The sequence below is a fragment of the Pleurodeles waltl genome, chromosome 7 (genome assembly GCF_031143425.1).
Source record: "Pleurodeles waltl isolate 20211129_DDA chromosome 7, aPleWal1.hap1.20221129, whole genome shotgun sequence".
Lineage (NCBI taxonomy): Eukaryota > Metazoa > Chordata > Amphibia > Caudata > Salamandridae > Pleurodeles > Pleurodeles waltl.
In genome coordinates this window covers 1,143,795,461-1,143,816,177 of record NC_090446.1, presented here as the reverse complement: position 1 = coordinate 1,143,816,177, position 20,717 = coordinate 1,143,795,461, and the positions used below count along the sequence as shown (strand labels likewise).

Sequence of the window (20,717 nt, the reverse complement as noted above, 5' to 3'; positions counted from 1 at the left end):
GCACCATGTCAGGCACTTCAATTTGCCCAACTACTTTTCACTGACTTCGTGTCTGTATATTCTCTCTCTCTCACACACACGCTATTTTTTTACCTTGACCTTTCTAGGTGGCCCCATCGTGTTTTATAGGTGGCCCAGTGTGTAGCCCTCTCCAAAAAACACTTCTAGAGATGCCTGTGTTTTAGGGTGCAAATAATACAACCGTTAGCCAAAAAGCAGCACAGCTTTTCTGTTTCTTTGCTTGAAGATGTGTCAATGAAAGTTCGCGTGCATTGCTTTAAAATGGCGGAGACTTGTCTACATTTGCAGACTTGTCTGCCATTACTGCCAAAAGCCCAGAGGGCACGACTCTGGGGGATTTCTTCTCCTGTCTTTTGAGACTCTCGGTGTTGATATCCTACTCCGCTTCATTGCATGCCATTTCCCCTCTGCTCCGGTGCTCTTACATTTTGATATACCCCCTAATACTAATTTAAACACGTTTTACATGTATTTATGAATGTCTCTGTGTGAGTCATATAGTGAGATTAATAATTGCACTGTACACAAGACATAGTTCACCTTCAAATCGAGTACCTGCACTTATTTATTTTGAAAGCGATAGTACAAGCACTGCTTCAGTACATTAACGGGAGAGTACCAGCACTTCTCAGGAGCACACAGGTACTCTGGATAGTGTGCACCTTCCGTTTCAAGCAGTCGAAGCGTCTTAACTTGATCTATGGACATATATTTATTCTTCCTTAAAACGAGTGTTTGTGCTTTATTTTACACATCTTTCAGTTTGTTGAGCTTTTTATTTTGGTGCATGTTATATCCCCTGGCCCTCTGGAGTGCCCTTGTTTTCTCACTGAAGCCACTGAAGATTTTGCACTCTCTGGACTGACAATCGGAAAGGAAAACGTGATCGTTTGTAGGACAGATTTTCTTCTGGATTAACTGATTTGCCATTTTTTTCTACTTATGTAACAAGCAATAAAACGACATGAAATTGTCACAAAGATAGTCCTCTCTTTCGAATTCGAAAAGTGGAGAAACTTTAGACACAATAACAATAATGTCCATTAGGTTTGAATCGTGATTGTCCTAATTCAGGTACCTTTGTCTCCTTTCCACCTTACATTAGCAGCAAAATCGAGTCAAATGTATTAGCACCAATGTAACGTTTCTTTATTATTGGGTGCTGTTAACAAATTAGCCCCATCACAAATGTTTGTGGTACCTTCGCTACATACCGCTCCCACATGATTAGAGAATGTAGTTCAGATTGAGAAATGCTCCTTGCTAGCAAGATCTCCTAGTAGTTTGAAAACCTCTGCGTGCCCGCCAGCTGCACAGATTCCGCGCGGTCAGGCCCCTTAATGTCCTACCTGCTGGGCTCGGCGCAGGCCCTCCCTCCTCACAGCCAGGCTGGCTTCCAGAGCCCACGTCTCCCAGCATAACATTCAGCAAAAGGAGATCTGCCCCTTTTATACCTGCCTGCCTTCACATCCCATGTAAATACCTATACTATGTAATGTACTTTTCCTGACAGAACCTCTCTCATTCCTACGTCCTGCCTTGTGACTTTGGTCACTACTTTACTTTTCTGCGATCTGCAATGGATGTTTAAAAAAGCCGAACTTGTTACGTTAACAGAAAGCTCTCCCTAAATGCCATTGTTTACTTAAGTTTGTTTGACCTATTAAAGAAAGATGTCTTAACTGTTGTTCTTTGTCAAGCGCACTGACACCTGTTTTAAGGTATATTTTGAACTATTTATTTAGGTCCTAGTCCAAGTGCTGTATAACACTGTTGTTTTGACTGTTTTCATATAAAATCTTTTTTATATATATATATATATATATATATATATATATATATATATATATATATATATATATATATATATATATATATATATATATATATATTAATAAAAGGTATATATGCAGTGTGTAAAATGCAATTATGTAGCATTTTTCCATAGCGCGGACTTAGCCAAAAGAGTGGAACGCTTTATAGGGTCATAGACCAGCATAAAGACCTCGAGTGTTAGGAGAGATGGAAATTGTGAACTGATAATGCATTGTTGAACAGAGGGGTAGTAAGGGTGAAAATGGCCGCACTCCTAGGAAGGTAAGCACAAATGGTGAAATGTATAATACAATAAGAAGTGGTGCAGGTGAACTGAATGCCCTACCACCCATAGGCAAAGTCAAGTGTAATAAAAAAAGGGGGAAGACTTCTTTTTAAAACACAAGCAAAGATAAGCAAAGTTAGAACACATTTTTCGGCATGACCGTAGTGCTTTGGAGCCTCAGATACCTTGCTGCTACGGATGTGTTCTTGGACTTATCATGGTCCAACATATTGACTAACCTTGGACATTTTTGCATTCTAGAACTTCCGATTTTGGATTAGCCCAATCTCAGACGCAAAGACTTACAGTATCTTTATGATTGACTCATTGATTGACCCATTTGACTTTGTCGTGCCAGCAACACGCCCAAATAGCCTTGAAAAAGTCACCAGCGTGACGAAACGTGTTGGCTGTGTCTGCAGTGAAGTACTTTATTTACTGTAATACAACGCTCTCGACAATAAAGACATCATCTGTCAAGAATACTGATTTGAACTTTCGACGTACATCTTTGTTGTAGCTATTCAATGAAAACCAGACATTACATATTGTAACAGACCTGTGGTATACTAGAATTAATTGTGTGCGGTGTTCTAACTTTGATAATGCATTGTAATATAGTGTTCTTTGAAGAGGTGCATCTTCACCTCTTTCCTAACTTGGAGTAGCATTGGTACAGTCCGGATGGATACGGTGCTGTTGCTCAAGATCCTGGATGCATAAATGGGAAAAGTTTGTGCCTTGCTTTTTCTTTTCCACTTTTTTTTTTTTTTACAGTCTGCACTCCGCCTGAGATGGCGAGCTTATCTGTAGGATAAGCAGAGGTGCTGGTCGTGATTGCTTTATTACTGATGACACTGGTTTTGAAGATTGTGCTGGAAGACAAGGGGAGCCAATGGTGTTCCTTTAAGATGGGGGTGATGTGATCACATTCCTTCACTCCCTGGATGAGATATGCTGCCACGTGTAGGACACTCTTTGCAGTCTAGTAGGCCATGGAGCAAAGTGTTACCATCATCCAGGTGCTAAAATATGAGATGTTGCCCAACAGTTCTGAAATCGTTTTCTGGAAGAAATTGATTTTCTTTCTTTAGAAGAGAGAGCTTGTACTAGGGCATCTTTATTGTTTTTGGTAGTGTGTTCCTTGAGGGTGAGGTTGGTGTCCAGGGTGAATCTGATTGACCTGGCATTCACAAAAAGTTGGAGTTCAAAGCCATCAAGGTTCATGCCATTATGGTTCTTGGAAAATAACAGAAATTCAGTTTGGTTGGCTTGAGCTTCAGGTAGGCGCTGGGCATACAAGTCTGGATGATGTGGAGACCAGTGTTTGAGGTGTTTAATGTCTGATGCAGAAAATCTTTCAAGCAGTGTTTTGTACCTTCGGCCTGTTGGTGAATCTTGATGCTCTTCTAGGTGAGCAGCGCACCAAGCGGCTGAGGCTGAAGGTGACAGGGGACTTTATGGAAGCCTGGGAGTTCCTGCAGGTGATAGTGATGTTTTGGAACCCTGAGATGCCATTGTAAACAAACCGGTGTCAGTTGGAAAGGTAGGAGGAGAACCGGTGAATTTCATTACCAGTGAATCCCATTTGAGACTCAAGCATGCATCTGATGGGTGACTGTGTTGAAGATAGCTGAGCGGTCCACCAGTATCGGGAGCAGTAGTCATATTGACTTGTCAACATGAGGGCATCGTCCATAATCTGTAAGTTAGCAATCTCCCTGCTTCAGTATGATCTGAATGCATACCAGTAGGCATTACAGAATAGTTCGCAATAATGTGGTTTTGGAATTGAACATAGACTGCTTTTTACTGATGAATAGTAGTTAAATGACAGGCCGGAAATTGGCGAGGGCATTTAGATCTAGTGTTTGCTTCTATGGGAATGGGAGGACCTGGCATGTCTTGAGAGGTTCTGGCAAAAGTGGATGAGGAAGTCATTGATAATGGTGAGTGTGTGTCCCCAAAGACTTTTGATGAAGGGTGAGCGTCAGACCTCCTCTTCATAAGAAGTAGCTTTGAGGGAGTTGAGGATGTCAGCGAAAACTACAGGGATAGGATTTTGAAGGCTGACCATTGCTGGTTTCAATGGGAAGGAGCGGCCAGAAGAGATTCACTCAGTCCTTTTCTCTCAATATTTTCACCCTCAACGGTTCTGAGTCCTTTGCTTTGCCGCTTGGTTTCTCTAAACATTATTTCTGTGAAATGCTCCTGCTCCTCAATAACTGGAAATGCAGATAAACACAAGACAGAGAAAAGTATGACACATTAACAGTCCACGTTTGCAAACAGAACTCATCTACTTATCCAAAATCTTGTTAACTGTATTTTTGTCTTTGACCATGTACAAGACCTCTGCTTTCTTTAGTCTGGGTTCATGCTAAACAAATGAAACGCCAATGCCCATGTACATACAATATCAAGCTTCTCTTGCTTGGGTCTTGCGCTTTTTATTCTTTCTAGCAATCAGATGGGTTAACCATCTAGGCACAGCTGTTGGAAGGATGCTTGCAACCACAGGTAAAATGATAATTGATTTTCCTTATCCCTTGCATTGGATGTCACGTTTGTTGCTTGTAGGAATAATTTAGGTTATCCATACTAGTGGCATCCACCTAATTCTGCCTTGCTCCAAACATGACTCTTGCACAAGTACTGTTGCTGTAGGATGAAAGTCATACTGGCAATGAGAACCTTATGGGAGGGCTCACTTTGCAGTGCAGGCCATGACACAGACCTCTTTGTTTTTGGCAGTTACGTCCCAAGGGATCGGAGTTTGCAGTCCGAAACAGTCCACTACAAGCGAGGAGTGTGTCAACAATTCTGCCTTCCCTCCCACACTGTGGACCCGTCGGAGTGGCTGGAAGAAGAGGTAACTCAAATCAAACTACACATGGAAACTCCTAGTTTAACCCTCCTAGGTTGGGAATGGCCCTTCACTAGAAGTCAAGGTGTGCTATGTAGGATCAGTGAATGAGACAGAAAGATCTATAAATCAGGTAGATCTGAAAGGCATCCTTTTCCGCTCACCTGTGTAGTATTTTGTCACTCTTGGAACCTAGCAGGTATTCATATATGGAAATGCTTACAGACTGACTCACTAACTGTGCAGAAGGGCTGGCCTTCAAAAGGTCTCTCTAGCTTTGTTTGGAACAGGTTCCAAGCCCAGCAGGTGATTTTTCTGTGCTTGCATTGATACTGGGTTTATGCAGAGTCAGCCTTTTCTTTCTTGCTGTATACCATGTTCACAGGCTAGCAAGGGGATCATTTTTCAGTGTTTGTGCACTATTTTAAACACATGTTTCGATGGCCAATACCAGCTTTATCATTCTATGGGCCTTAAGTGCATTGCTTGCTAATGGCACTATCACTTTGCAATGACCATTGGCACGTCATAGTTTGAAATGAGATTCTACCCAGGCCTGAGAATTGCTTTGAATTGCACTAGTCGGTTGTGAAGCTGATGTGGAAGGGGTGGGGAGTGATGCTATTTTCTGCTTCTGATGTCCTGTACAGGTGGGCTGCTGGTTCACATCTTGCATTATTTGGCCCAACTGGTTGTATACAGTGATGCAGAGGGTAGCAGATCTTGAAGGACTTGCTTCTCACCTTATGGAACGCTATTTATCACCACTGGGAAATGCCATATTTGATGCTGCTGAATACTGGTTTTGTACAAATCCATGATGCTGTAAATCGATTCTACAATAATAAAGTATAAAGTAAATAGGCAGTGTCCGTACAATGACCCAGCTCTGGCACCCTTAAGTCGTTTATATACAAATCTGCATGGTTACACAAGAGGCTCGAGCTAACTTGTGACCTCTGCTCCTCTGACCATTTAGGTGCCATGTTGTTTAACATGTAAAACAGACAACACAAGGTATTTTGTATTTTAACTTTATTTCTTCAATATTCTGTTCAAAACATAAGCAACAAAACACGTTGGTGGTGCCCTTGCTGATAAAATTTCAAAGATGGAAGACAGAAACACGCCTTCCTCTGTGAAGTGAAAAGATCATAAAAATTCCGGTATCAGCTCTCAAAAATAGCTCTGCAGAATCCCGGGAAGCACCAATGACTTTCCTGTTTTAAAAAGTCACTTCTCAAATTTGAAAGCGCCAAGTGAACCCACAAGTACTGCTTCTACTAGCACACGACTTCATAGCACAACGGTTCACACTATAAAAAGAACCTTTGTTATTACTCTCCGTAGACCTCTAGTTAGTTGGAGTGGTGATCCAGGTGTGTTTGTGACAGGATAAGCTCCCTGCCGACTCATTAAGTGACATATTATATTCTTGTACATGGCAGCCGTGTCTCTGCTATTCCAAGAACCACTACTGTGACTTGTTGTGGTTTCTTTTCGTAACTCAGGACTTCATCCCTCTCTTTCATTTTACATCTTGTTTTGTATCTTTTCCATTTTCGTGAGGTCAGATCAGGCCATGACTTTTCCGAATTTCACCTGTTCCTTTTTTTTTTTTTTTTTTTTTTTTTTTTTTGTTGTTCTAAACAATTTTGATTTATTTCCAGAAACAGTTTAGAAACGTTCAGTGTTTTCATGGATTATAAAACATCATTAATTTCAAAATTGCTTACAAAGAACTCCTTACATTACTTGATGCCCCATCCACTGTCTCTTTCATCCTCTTCCTTCAGGGCAGAGCCTGAAGTGATGCTAAACCCGCATAAAGGAGACTGCCTGTATTTGTTTGATATTAGGCGCTTACTTCATATATTGATGCACAAAATAATTGACCATTTGTAAAGATTTTTGTCTAACACTAGCATTTGAATTGCATGGTCTAGTGATTTGATTTCAGTCAGCCTGCGGGTTTTAACAAAATAGCAGGCTGCAGTGGCGGTCTATCTAGCTAGAAAAAAGATGCATTGATATGAATATCTGGATATGAATATGTTTACTGACAATGAGAGGGAGATTCTACATATCCGAAAAATATCCGCATGAGATATAACCTCAAAACGTGCAGGATGGTAGTGTGGCATGATAGTGGAAGTGTTTTAATATGGAACCATGGCTTGCTCAGCTGACTCATTCTGAGCATCCCAGAGTTCCTTTCTTGCCATCCATTAGTGTTTTTGTGCTCTTATGTTATATTCATTCTCTGCAGTATTGTGGCATGCATGTATGTTTTTTCCAGGTGCTTGTACACATAAACCTCAACTATCACTAGTCAGCTACTTTTAGTCAGGTGTACTTCATCCGTTACATCAAACAGGAATCGGAAATCAAAGTGACCTTTTATGTGTGACTATTTCATATGTCTTCACAAAGTCTGTGTTCCTATAATTAACCATATTGCCAGCTTTCACGTTTTTATTTTCTGTCTGTTAGTTTGACAAGGTCCTTTATGTCTACTCCATATTTTTACCCCCCTCCTCTTAGCTTGTGCATGAACTCTACAACGTAAGCATTTTCTACATACGTTTGTGTTTCTGTACAGTGGAGAAGTTTTAAACTTTAGGGATGTATAAATTGTGTGTGATTTGCTTTTGCATGAATAAGTGAAATTTTGAATCAATAAAGTCCGGAAATTACGCAAAATGTGAAACCTGCATTTTTGCTTTATTTTAGTGTAAAATGCAATGTAGGGTCCATTTTGGATGAAAGGGCACTTTTTACGCTAAGAAAGCACTTACAACACAAGTGAGACAAACAGCAGCTGCTTGTGTTATGGCCATTCGATTAGTTTCTATGTGGTCAACCAAAATTTTGAAGCAAACATGCATAATATTGCTATGTGAGGTAATAGCACCATTTCAGGAATTACTTTTGAAAAGCATAATGCAAAACTACTGAAATTACATTAGATTATGCCAAGCGTAACTAACATTTCACCTGGCCTTAATCTTGTTGTATGTACCAGGGTGTCAAGTAGCCATGAAACCAAGTAATGAGGCCATTAATGATTTATCTTTGTAACCCTGATTGTCAACTAAGGAGTTCCAAGGGATGAACAGGTCATAGTGAAGACGCCATTGCATGTGTTGAGGATGCTTCCTTTTAGTCAGTGGAAGAGGAGGGCAAGAAATAGTGTGTGGCCCTTATATGCCTTGAGCCAACCATTTTATCGGTACCACTTGGGGGAATGGGTTCTAATAGGATTTAATGGCAAGGTATGGACGCCTCTGGATGTAAAATATGTGATAGCAAGTCATAAATCTGCCTTTTGTGAGTTACAACTTTACTCCCAAGACGCCTTGATGTAAATGGAAATTTTTTCATAAACTTTATTATTGTAAATATTAAAAATGACAGTAAATGTGATTATATGAATTGATAATTATGATTATATTAAGTACACCAAGTAAAATTTATAATTTTTAAAACGAATTTCTTTTTCCAGAGCTGGTGGTGAGTACCAGTGCAGCATCATGAAGAAGACTGAAACAAACATCCTGTCCCTCTGATCCCCAGTGTATAATTCATTTATGATCAAATGTCTAACACAGGGTTTTGCTGACAAGCCCGCAGGACTACCCATCATGGAAAACTTTGTTAGAGGCAGCTCAAGTAAGAAATCACATTCCACTGTTAAACATTGCGAGAAATGTGGATAGCAACACGGTTCCCCAGGAAGTGTAGAGCCTGTTTACTATGAAGAGAGATTTACATACTATTGAGCGAAAAGCTGAAGCAAGTGTCGATGATGCTGGAACGAGTGAGTACACAAGTAAATGCTTAAACAGAAGAACATCATTAAAGTCAAACGTGTATGCTGAAGAGATAAAATGCTACAAGGAAACATCAACGTGTGAGAAATTAATCAAGACCACAAAACTTAGAGTTGATAAAAGGCTTCAATAGTGTGCAACCATTAATTGTGATCATAGCAGTTTGTAGTAGGGAAATAATGGCTGCAGAAGTCCATTATCATGCATCTTGTTATAGGAACTATATAAGGGTTAAAGCAAAGGAGGAAGATCATGCATTTAGCATTCAGACCGATGATCACTACAAAAATAAGAGAGATGAAGCATATGATGAACTATTACAATACAGTAGAACTGTGATTATTCCTAACAAAGAGCTAATAAGTGACAACTTTCACTGAAAAGCTTGAAACCCCCATGACACGCAGAGAAATACAGGGAATAGACAAATCATCCAAGAAGCATATTAGAAGAAAATTGGACTCCCGAGTTCGGTGACAGCCTCCTCATATTGTCAGACAACCAAAGAAAAGTATTGGCCCAACCTTATAGTGTCATGCTACAGGACGTTGTAAGAGAAAACCAGAGTTTGAAGAGAAAATTATCAGTTTTAAGGGTTAAAGCAACAGACATGAACAAGATCTTTGATCAAACATCATCACACCTAAGAACAATGATTAGAACAAACTTGACATCAACACCATGGCCATATCATCCATCAGTAGTTGATAAAGATTCATTTACAGTGCCTGATTACCTTAAACGGTTCCTATTAGGACTTCTGACTGGAGATCCAGAAAACACAAACCTGTCCAAAAGGGTTGCCCCACTTATGTAATCATTCATTCAGGACATTTTATATATAGGACATTGTATATGCAGTCACAAATGGCCAGCAGAAACCCCCCAAGCAATGGTTAATCCCATATGCCTTAAAAACGCTGACAGGTAATGTTGAAATCATTCACTCTAAACAAACTTGGTCATGGGATTTCATACTCACAACTGGAAGAAAATGATACCGCCTTGTGTCTTAAGAAACTTGCTGATACCTTAAATGAGCAAGTCTTACTGGTAGTGGACAAATTATTGAGTCAATGGTATAGCTGTGCAGACCAAGTTGTTTGGATCACAACCTTTTAAAGCTCCTCTCCCAAGCATTGAGAATCAAAAGCCAAAAACACTGACCACCAAAAATACAGAAAAATTGTTCATGTATGTTTCTGGTGAACAAATTGGGCCTCAGCCATAGATGAAAAGTACCAAAGTCATGCTGGAATGTGTTGCCCAATTGAAGCTTGCACAAAATAAGAACATAATCTGGGTTTTTGCAAGACAAGAAGATAATAACAAGTTGGACAGGATTTAACATCCATACTAGAGACCTAGTTAGTGTATCACAGGATTCCATTGGCTACTTGCCCACCATTAATACCCCTGCAACTGAGTTGACAACTGTTTCTGAACTTTTGAAACAGTCAGAGCTGATAAGGGAATCACTGCATTTGGTGAAAGTTGTAGTGGTTATGGATGGAGCTCTCTACGCAAAAGCAACTGAGATCGTGTGGAAGCATAAAGCAACGTACAATAGAGTCGTTCTTTGAAAGGGCACCTTTCACAACAGTTGCAATGTAATGTCCATTTTTGGAAAACGCTTTCAAGATGCTGGGCCTTCAGGACTGTTGCACTGAAACAGACATGATAGCAGAAGGATCAATATCATCAGTACTAAAAGGTTATATGTACAGTTGTGCAATTCGAGTACACAACTGCATGTCTGAAGCTATGTTGAGACTGGCTTTGTTGGAATTTATCACCTGGTGGAGAATAATTATGAAAAGAGCATTTAGAGAGTCTGCTCCTTCATTTTGGATGTTAATGACTTTGCAAAAGACCTACGCCAACAGAGATTAGATGACCTCTGGCAGAATGCTACCTTTACCAAAGTAAAACATTCCTGGAACATCTTCGTCATGACAATGGAGATCTCTCTGCATTTTGATTGTTGTATGTGGATATTGTTGAAAATGTCTTGTTGGCTCTGCTGCATGCTACTCGAGAAGGAAATTGGCATCCACTGCTCAGTTGTACTCTCATCGTTCTCATGGTGTTTTGCATATGATGGGATGAACTTCGCTAGATATCTTCCTGTATACTATGCCGAAATTACATTACTCGCAGTGAAACATCACACCACAACCTCTTCAACGGATGCTCTTCAGTTCAACTGTAAGATGTTAATCCGTATGAACAAATTCCGGTCGATCAAGCATTAGAGGTAACAGTCAACAATGAGACACTGACTCTGGGTGGTACGACAAGGTTCAACCTCAAGGTGGTTACTGTGAAAATATATTATATGACGGCTGAACACAGAAGTGCCTTTTTGGGTCCGATAAGGGAAATGGTTTGTAACATCAGATCTTACTCACACAGACCTACATAAGTCACGAATAGAGAAAGACGAAGATACTGTTACAAGAGCTGTTAGTCTGGTTCTAAGCTGGATAAATTCATTTGTTGGGCCATGTGATCACATCAGCTTCTCCTTGACAAAAAAAAGGCATCTCAAGACCTAGTATTCGAAATAACGAAGGCGAATGAAATGGATGAACAGTGCTTTACAGACTTCAAACTTGAGCGACTTGAGAATAATCTACCTTTTTTAGAAGTTTCCTGACCCAGTGAAAATGAACAAACTAAAAACCTTCACTAACATGGCCAAGAAGAAGGGAGTGAACAGCAGTGGCAAGACAGTCATCATGAGAGTAGACAAAGCACTATTTGGTCGAATCATTGTGACAGCACAGAATAGGAACCTTTAAATGGCAGAGGTACTATCTCATCCCTTAGGACCTTTACCATGGGCTTTAGCAACTCCAGAAGGTTTGTTGCGTAAGACAAACAAAGCTGTGTTAGCAGCATACTTGCAGAAAAATGTTACCCCTGCTGAGGAAATACATGGAAATTCAGCCTCACTGATTGATGATATGATTCTTGCTCGGAGAGTAAAAAGGGAGGAATCAAACTTTGGTGAGGTGGCCATGTCTGTCTTGTCCATGGCTTTGCGGGAAGGAAGTAGGAGTCAAAGACTCGATGTTGTGTTTGATATGTACAATGAGCTGTCTATTAAGAACAATGAAAGGACAATCAGAGGGGAAGAACTCGGGCACCAGTGACAGAGCATCTCACCTTCCCAGATTGTCAGACAGTGAAGGAAATACCTAAGCCACATAAGGAATAAAATTACTCTCATCGCATTTTTTGTTAACAAATTGAGGAAACCAGGGTATTTTGTAAAACTTGAGAATAAAGCACTGTTAACGAACTGTGAAGATAAATGCTACAAATTCACATCTGAAGGGAACCACGAAGTGCCTGATCTTAACAGTACATACAAAGAAGCAGATGGTCATTTGTTGCTGCATGCTGCCCACACTGCTAATGAGGGTTATGAGGCAGTAATGGTAATCTCGGATGACACCAATGTTTTTAATATGTGTTTGGGATTCTATGACAGAATCATGGCTAAGTTGTTTCTGAAATGTGGTACTAAAATATGGATGCAAGTCCTTGATATTGGGAAAATAGGTAAAACTTTTGGTGAAAAGGTTTTTCGAACTATGATAAGTTTACTGAATGTGACACAGTAAGCACATTTGCAAGATGAGGAAAAGTAAGTGCATTCAAAATCCTGTCTGCCAATAGACATACACAAGAAACAATCTTGCTGCTCAGAGTCTAATGGGATCTCTCTTAAGAAATAATAGACACATTGGAAAAATTCTCGTGCTTGCTGTATGCACTAAAATCTCCAGTTCATCACGTGAATGATTGGAGATTTCACCTATAAGGGTAAGATAGACAGTCCTCAACTTCCACCTTGCAGGGACGGGCTGAAGAAACATGCAGAACGTATGAATTATCAAGCCTATATAAGCAAGAGCTGTCATCTCAATGATCCACAGACACCTAATCCAATTGGGAGAGGTTGGGAGTTGGAAAAACACAAGGGAACAGAGCAAGTGTCAGTGGACTGGATGGAGGGGCAGCCAGCACCTCAGGCTGTGTTAGATACACTAGCTTTCAACTGCATTAGGAACTGCAGACTGCCAACATGTGTCTGCTGTCTAAATGACCTCAAGTGCACTGACATATGCAGACTTCCCGCCTGTGAAAAACAAACAGACGCAGAGAATGATGACACCTATTCAGAAGAAGATGAATTTGAATGATACAATTGTGTTTATGTTCACGCATGACATACATTGCCTATGTAAGATGTGATTATTATTATTTGAAATTGTAAGTGAAAAGTAAACATATAGTCTATATCAATATATGAGGAATACAATGAAGTTTTATTGTTTACTATTTTAAGGATATTGTTATTACAATTAATCATAATTATTGTTAAATTATATTGAATTTAACCAATCTGGTAGAATAAGATTTATTTTTGCAATTATTATGATGAATTTGTATGCTATTTATCAAAAATATGAAAACCATTTTTTTTTTCCGGCTATGGTTGCTTATCCAATAATGTCAGACAAAAGGCAAAGAGTGATGACTTGCTGTCACATATTTTCCATCTCTAGACATCTATACCTTGCAAAAACATTGTATTACAACCCATCCCCTGACTGGTACCAATGGCCTAAATTTGGGGTCCTGTCTCATGGCCTATTACAGGTGCAGGCGAATAATTTGAGGATGTTGTTTTCTCATAGACCTTTTCCAAGTCAGCATGATATAGCTCCGGCGAAAGTGAATGCTTTACCATACCTTGATGTTCATGATACCTTTCTGCTTTTTTTGCTCTCTGCAGCTAGGCTTTGATCTTGACAAAGAGGTGTACCCCATGGTGGTGCATGCAGTGGTCGATGAAGGAGATGGTATGAAAATTTGCTCTTCTATTTGCGTTTAAAAATGATTTCTGTTATTCTCTACTTCTCTCCTATCACACGTAATATTTTCCCTCTTCTTGACATATGACTGCTTTATATTCTGACACTTTTTTGAAAACCATCATAGTACTTTCTTATACTGCTTAGTGTAGTGCTGTGCCTTTCTCCTTAAATATTTGCTGTTAGTAACATTGTCCAGTGATGGCATCAGTTGTGAACTCAAGTCTTAATTAGCTACAGTCCCAGGGTGTATGCTGTCCTTGCTCATGCTATAGTTTAAGTAGTATTGGTGTGGGATGTCATCTGCATGGGAAAATACCCAACTACATGTGAAAATAGTAACCTGACTTTTATTTTGGCCCTGACATCACACTAATCTAGACCTGTCCTTGTTAATGCGAAGGACAGAATCTGTTCTGTGACCTGGAGCGGTGCACCAAGTGTGCTGTCCTAATGGGTAGCGGACCCTGTCCATGATCGGAGTACATCACATAAAACAGTGGCAACAGCATACCATGTTTTTGACTCTATAGAGTGATAAGACCCCTCTGTAGTAAGGCGTGGCGACTCTACTGGCTTCACTCGTGTAATATTGTGATATGTTCCTCTACTATGTGAAGTGACATCCTCTATTAAGGAGTGGTGAGCCTGCCGGCTCCCCTTGTGTAATGTTCTGCTATTATGTGAACTGACATCCTGTGTGTATGCCAAGTGCTTGTATATGCAGTGAGAATGACGCATGTGTTTGATAGTAGGACTCTGTGTGTGGCATGAGTCTGGAGTATTAAAGACAGTGGGATCCATTTTGGATGCCATTGAATTAGCATGGCACGAGATGGAGGATGACAGCAGCTTACTCTAGTCAGTGAACGTTTATTATCCTCATTCATAAGGCTGGAGAATGGAAACCCAGATGCTGAAGTGAAAGAGGATGAAGATAGGGCTACCTTTATAAATTCAGTTGTCAGCAAAGGGCTGGTGATTAGTTCTTCCAGGGCACTGTCTTTTTGATATATTTTAGGGGTGATAGGTGGAGCGGAAGTTTATGTTGTTCAAAGTGAGGACGTTTCTAGGTAGGGCATGCCCTTTTGTCTCGGTGCTTACTACTTTAGGAAGGCTGATGATAGTCAGGTGAAGAAATATTGTACTTTATTGTGTCCCTGTATGGATACTCATGCTTGGAGCCATCCCCATTGTTGCCTGATGTGAGAGCCATCGCTGCACAAAGACTGTATCTGAGAAGCCTGAAATGTTCGAAAGAGAACCATCCAAAACGGTTCTAAAACCAGACAGTTGTTCCCTTACCCATGTCTAGAAAATGTATAGGAAAGTGGGATCTATACCATCCCACTTTGTTTCAGTCTGAAGTTCTACTTGACTAAGGAAGGGAGAGCTATGCAGAGTGCTCGAAGAGTTGCTGTGCAGTCAGGGCTGGTTCCTTCCTGTCAGTCTCCCAGAGGTGAAGGGACATAACGTAAAGGCTATACGTTCTGCTGGAGGAGCGGACGATCTCCCTAAAGAACCAAGAAGGCTGTCTGCCTGCTGAGAGAGGACAGGAGTGTACCTGACCCTGTAAGGGAAGACACTACCCAGAGCATGTCTGGCATGAGAAGCATCCAAGGAGGAAGCCATGAGTTACCAGTGTGGTCAAAGGGTGCTCCCGATCTCTGCGCAGTTCTTGTGTGAGTTGCGATAATACAGAACCAGATCAAGTATTCCTGTATCACCCAGCAGTCTGCTGCAGGTTCGAGAGGCAGGTGCTGATACTACCAATGAGAGGAGTGAAAACCGTATCGCAGCTGAAGTGGGAAGCCCTGATCATTTTGAAAAACCTAGCTGCCACATCTGTAACCAGCCAGAAGGCTGCTGCTGCCAAAGACTAGTGTTGCCATGCAGATCTGCCTTAATAAGCCCACCCTCGTGAAGTGTCATAGTGAGGCTGCTGCTGCTGTCATACCCTGAATGGCGTAGCCATCGCATTACATACTATTTAGTTTTGCTGTGAAATTAAACTACTGTCTTTTTACATAAAGAAACTAAGCACTGTGCTGGATCTTACTATATTCTTTCATGTTGATAGACTGTTGATTTCTACACTTCCCTGAGAACGAAAGGTGACTAACGCTGAACTTTGCCCAGTTTGTGGAACTATACAATGGACGCCAGGACATGAGCAGCGAACAACCTCAGCAACCACTGTTTGGGTCCAGTAGCCCTGCTCTGTGCTGATCTGACATGTAGTGGGCTATGAAGCACTAGCTGCATTCGCTTCTGGAGCTCAATTAAAAATGTTCTCATTGTACAGGCTGGCTCTGTACCATGTATTCCATACCAAGTATTCTTTAAAAATATGGCTATGTACCGACTACAGATTGTTATGCATATGAGTCAGTAGTTTACAAACTAGTGCAATAAACTGAAACCAAAAAACATAACACATATCTTGTTTTTTGTAAACCGTATCTGGGCCAGCTATTTGTTATAATCTACCATTTGTTATAAACTCTTGCTGACAAAGGGTTCCAGCACTAAGGTCCAAAATCTGAGCTGTGGCCTAAGGTATACATTCTGTGATACTTGGTTTTCCTCTGCACTTATGTTGACTGTTATTGTGCATATGTGTTCACTTCTGGCTTTTTAGATTGCAATGTGTAACCCAGTATGTCCTCTCACTCTTGATATAATTTTTTTGATTTTCTAAGTAATATACTATTTGCGGTATCTAATGGATACTCTCTAGTTTATTTAGGACTGATCTATCCTGAAGTACTTATTTTGCTACCAGACTTTTTTCCATGCCTATGGGATGGCTATTTGCACTGTAGCTTCTCTTTGCCTTCTTGTAGATTAAGATGCGCCTTGAGATGATTAGATTTCCTCGGCTGATTCACAAACTGTAACATAAAAACAGTACTATGGTAGTACTGTGCAAATAATAGTAAATGCTATTTATAGACCTATGGGTGACTACCCCTGCTTCCCCATCGCCTGGCTTTTCTGCACGGAGATCCCTGTACACATAGTCATAAGTTCCAGTAGTAAATTTGGGAGAGACAAGTGGGAGGTAACTGGAAAATGGGGAATATGTAGCACTAAATGGGAGTGGTTTAGGGAGGAACATGCTAATGCAAATACACATGCATCAAGGATTATGAACAATGCTGTTCACAAACTGCACTTCTAAAATTACTACAGCCCCAAAGGCATCTAAACAGGTGTAAGTGTCCTCTAACTAAGCCTTGCAGTAATTCAAGCATCACGCAAAACAGGTATTGCCACAAAGACCCATAGAAAACAATGGATGCAGTAAAATAAAAATAAAAAAACACCCCTTAGCAAGTGACTTATAAATTATTTCAACATTTAAATATTACACCTCCTTCTCATACACTCACTTGTGCTCTTTTTTTTTCTCCCTATTTCTATAGTTATATATATATATCTATATCTATATATTATCTAGTGGCAGTCGCCACTAGGAAGTTAAAGTTAGGTCCTAGTTTGTTTATCAAAAGCCTTTTTTGTTTTGCTGATAACTTTGGTGCCATTTGATGAATCTTCACAAAAATTTGCCAAAAAATACGACGCTGACTTCAGCTGCTGTCTGGAAAGTTTCAGGGTGATCGGTCAAGCAGGGGCAGACAAAAAGGGAGGGCCCCAAAACGCTTTCTCCCCACTCATTTTTCAAGAAGTATTTTAAACAGGAACAGCGTCTGAACCACTTGGCAGATTTACACCAAATATGGCAGAAAGGTAGCTCTTGGTCCAGAGGTACTATCTGTTTGTTTGTTATCTGGTGTAAATCCATTCAGTAGCTTTTAAGAAATTAAAGAAAAAACAAATCTGTATGCATATGGACGTGAAGGTTCAGTGAACCCTCTGGATCGCATGCTGAGATCTGATTAGCTGCCAACACTTCATCGAAAAAGTGTTGGCAGCCATCTTGTGACTCCGCTTCAGCTGAGTCCCAGGAAAAAAGGTAAAAAATAAGAAAAGGGGAACAGGGGTGTGGAATTTATTAAAATATCTACTTGTCCAGGGGACAGGTTGCTTCTCAAATCTACTTGTCCTGTAAAAAGATCTACTTGTCCCTTTGGTGCCATGTAGTGTGGCGACAAATTATGGCAGCAATCTCATTATGTAAGAGCTCTGATAATAGCCTCTCTGATTATGCCAGGGCTACTACCATAGTAGGGCTTGAATACTTGCAATTTCAATCCCTACTGTAGCAATTTCCTTATTTTGCCACCTTTCTGCAGATCTGCATACTGGGGCTGGAGGAAGCAGTAAGCAATAGTTCCAGGGCTGGAATGCCTTTGAGTCTGCAAACCTACTAATCTGCATGTTTTAAAGATTTTCACCAGTTTCTCTCTAATATTTTCCCATAATAAGAAAGGTTGGACATTTACTCCTGACAATGGCAGAATTAGAACTTCTTCCAGGGTTGGGAAGAAAGTGGCTGGAGGGAAAATGAACTTGCAAATGCTCAATAGATTTTCACATGAGTAAATCTACACATGCGGATTTACCCATGCTAAAATACAGTTCACAAATATTTTATAGGGGTACGACATATACCATGGGCGCACTTTTGTGACTTTCTTTAAGAATTTGGGGCCACATGTAGGTAGGTTCAGAATTACGACTCGCAAATTGCGAGTCGCAAATCCGAATGTAGGATGGTGTCCCTGACACCATCTGTAATTCGCAAGGGCTTTGCAAATGCCCACCTAATGAATAATCATGAGGTGGGTCGCAATTTGCAACCCCCTTGCGAATAGCGGCCCTCACAGGGATGGTGGCATGCTGGAGACAGCAGACCACCATGTCTGTGACTGCTTTTCAATAAAGCAGTTTTTTTTTTTTTTTTTTTTTGTAATGCAGCCCGTTTTCCTTAAAGGAAAACAAGATGCATTACAAAAACGAAAAATGAAACGTTTTCGTTTCTTTTTTTCAGAGCAGGCAGTGGTCCGCAGGACCACTGCCTGCTCTGAAAAAATGTTTACAGTGACATTCACAATGGGGAAGGGGTCCCATGGAGACCCCTTCCCTTTTGCAAAAGTGTTAGCACCCATTTGAAATGGGTGCAAACTGCAAATGGTTTGCGCCCGCAGTCACAAAACAATCCTACATTGCACTGCGAGTCGTAGTTAGGAAGGGAACACCCCTTCCTAATTGTGACAACCCGTTTTGCGATTCGGTAACCAGGTTACCGAATCGCAAAAACTGGGTTTGTGCATCGCAATGGGCTTTTTGCACGTCGCAAACAGCGAAAGTCGCTGTTTGCGACATGCAAAAAGCTACCTACATGTGGGTCTTGGTCCCTAATTATTTTGTTTTTATTAAACTTCTATTTCTCTCTCTTTTGGCTGGCTTTACTGTTAATGATCGCATTCTGCTCTTCCACAAGGAGCATATTGGCACACAAAGTAGTTTTGTTCAGTGTCAGGAAATACAGTGGCAATCAGTGACGTAACGAAACTGGAGGGTGCCCCTTTGCAAAGAACATAGAGGAGCCCCCTCTCCAGACTCACTCAGGGCAGGTGCTGTGCTGAAGGGGCCCCCTGGAGGGCGGCTGCGGGGCCTTTGTTATGCCACTGGTGGCAACGTGTGCTTTTTTTTGCCAGTGTTTGTTACAATGTTGAGGGCCTGGTAGCTCCCACAACAATAAAGTGTTACAAAAGCCATGTCAAAACAAGACCGGCATTGATGAAACTAAAAGACTTATAAAAATATGTCAGATCAGTTGGCTTTGTCAGTGTTTGTTTATTTTCATGCTTCCCATACAGGGAGTGCAGAATTATTAGGCAAATGAGTATTTTGACCACATCATCCTCTTTATGCATGTTGTCTTACTCCAAGCTGTATAGGCTCGAAAGCCTACTACCAATTAAGCATATTAGGTGATGTGCATCTCTGTAATGAGAAGGGGTGTGGTCTAATGACATCAACACCCTATATCAGGTGTGCATAATTATTAGGCAACTTCCTTTCCTTTGGCAAAATGGGTCAAAAGAAGGACTTGACAGGCTCAGAAAAGTCAAAAATAGTGAGATATCTTGCAGAGGGATGCAGCACTCTTAAAATTGCAAAGCTTCTGAAGCGTGATCATCGAACAATCAAGCGTTTCATTCAAAACAGTCAACAGGGTCGCAAGAAGCGTGTGGAAAAACCAAGGCGCAAAATAACTGCCCATGAACTGAGAAAAGTCAAGCGTGCAGCTGCCACGATGCCACTTGCCACCAGTTTGGCCATATTTCAGAGCTGCAACATCACTAGAGTGCCCAAAAGCACAAGGTGTGCAATACTCAGAGACATGGCCAAGGTAAGAAAGGCTGAAAGACGACCACCACTGAACAAGACACACAAGCTGAAACGTCAAGACTGGGCCAAGAAATATCTCAAGACTGATTTTCTAAGGTTTTATGGACTGATGAAATGAGAGTGAGTCTTGATGGGCCAGATGGATGGGCCCGTGGCTAGATTGGTAAAGGGCAGAGAGCTCCAGTCCGACTCAGACGCCAGCAAGGTGGAGGTGGAGTACTGGTTTGGGCTGGTATCATCAAAGATGAGCTTGTGGGGCCTTTTCGGGTTGAGGATGGAGTCAAGCTCAACTCCCAGTCCTACTGCCAGTTCCTGGTAGACACCTTCTTCAAGCAGTGGTACAGGAAGAAGTCTGCATCCTTCAAGAAAAACATGATTTTCATGCAGGACAATGCTCCATCATACGCGTCCAAGTACTCCACAGCGTGGCTGGCAAGAAAGGGTATAAAAGAAGGAAATCTAATGACATGGCCTCCTTGTTCACCTGATCTGAACCCCATTGAGAACCTGTGGTCCATCATCAAATGTGAGATTTACAAGGAGGGAAAACAGTACACCTCTCTGAACAGTGTCTGGGAGGCTGTGGTTGCTGCTGCACGCAATGTTGATGGTGAACAGATCAAAATACTGACAGAATCCATGGATGGCAGGCTTTTAAGTGTCCTTGCAAAGAAAGGTGGCTA

At 41.0% G+C, this 20,717-nt stretch overlaps 1 protein-coding gene across 3 annotated transcripts in view; it reads left to right on the top strand.

Moving 5' to 3' along the window:
• RNF157 (ring finger protein 157) overlaps nt 1-20,717 on the top strand; it is a 494,906-nt gene that overhangs the window by 121,340 nt on the left and 352,849 nt on the right. For all 3 annotated transcript variants that reach the window (XM_069200214.1, XM_069200215.1, XM_069200216.1), the window contains exons 5-6: nt 4,877-4,994; nt 13,632-13,698. In XM_069200214.1, the coding sequence (XP_069056315.1) occupies nt 4,877-4,994; nt 13,632-13,698 (185 nt within the window). The remainder of the gene's footprint in view (nt 1-4,876; nt 4,995-13,631; nt 13,699-20,717) is intronic.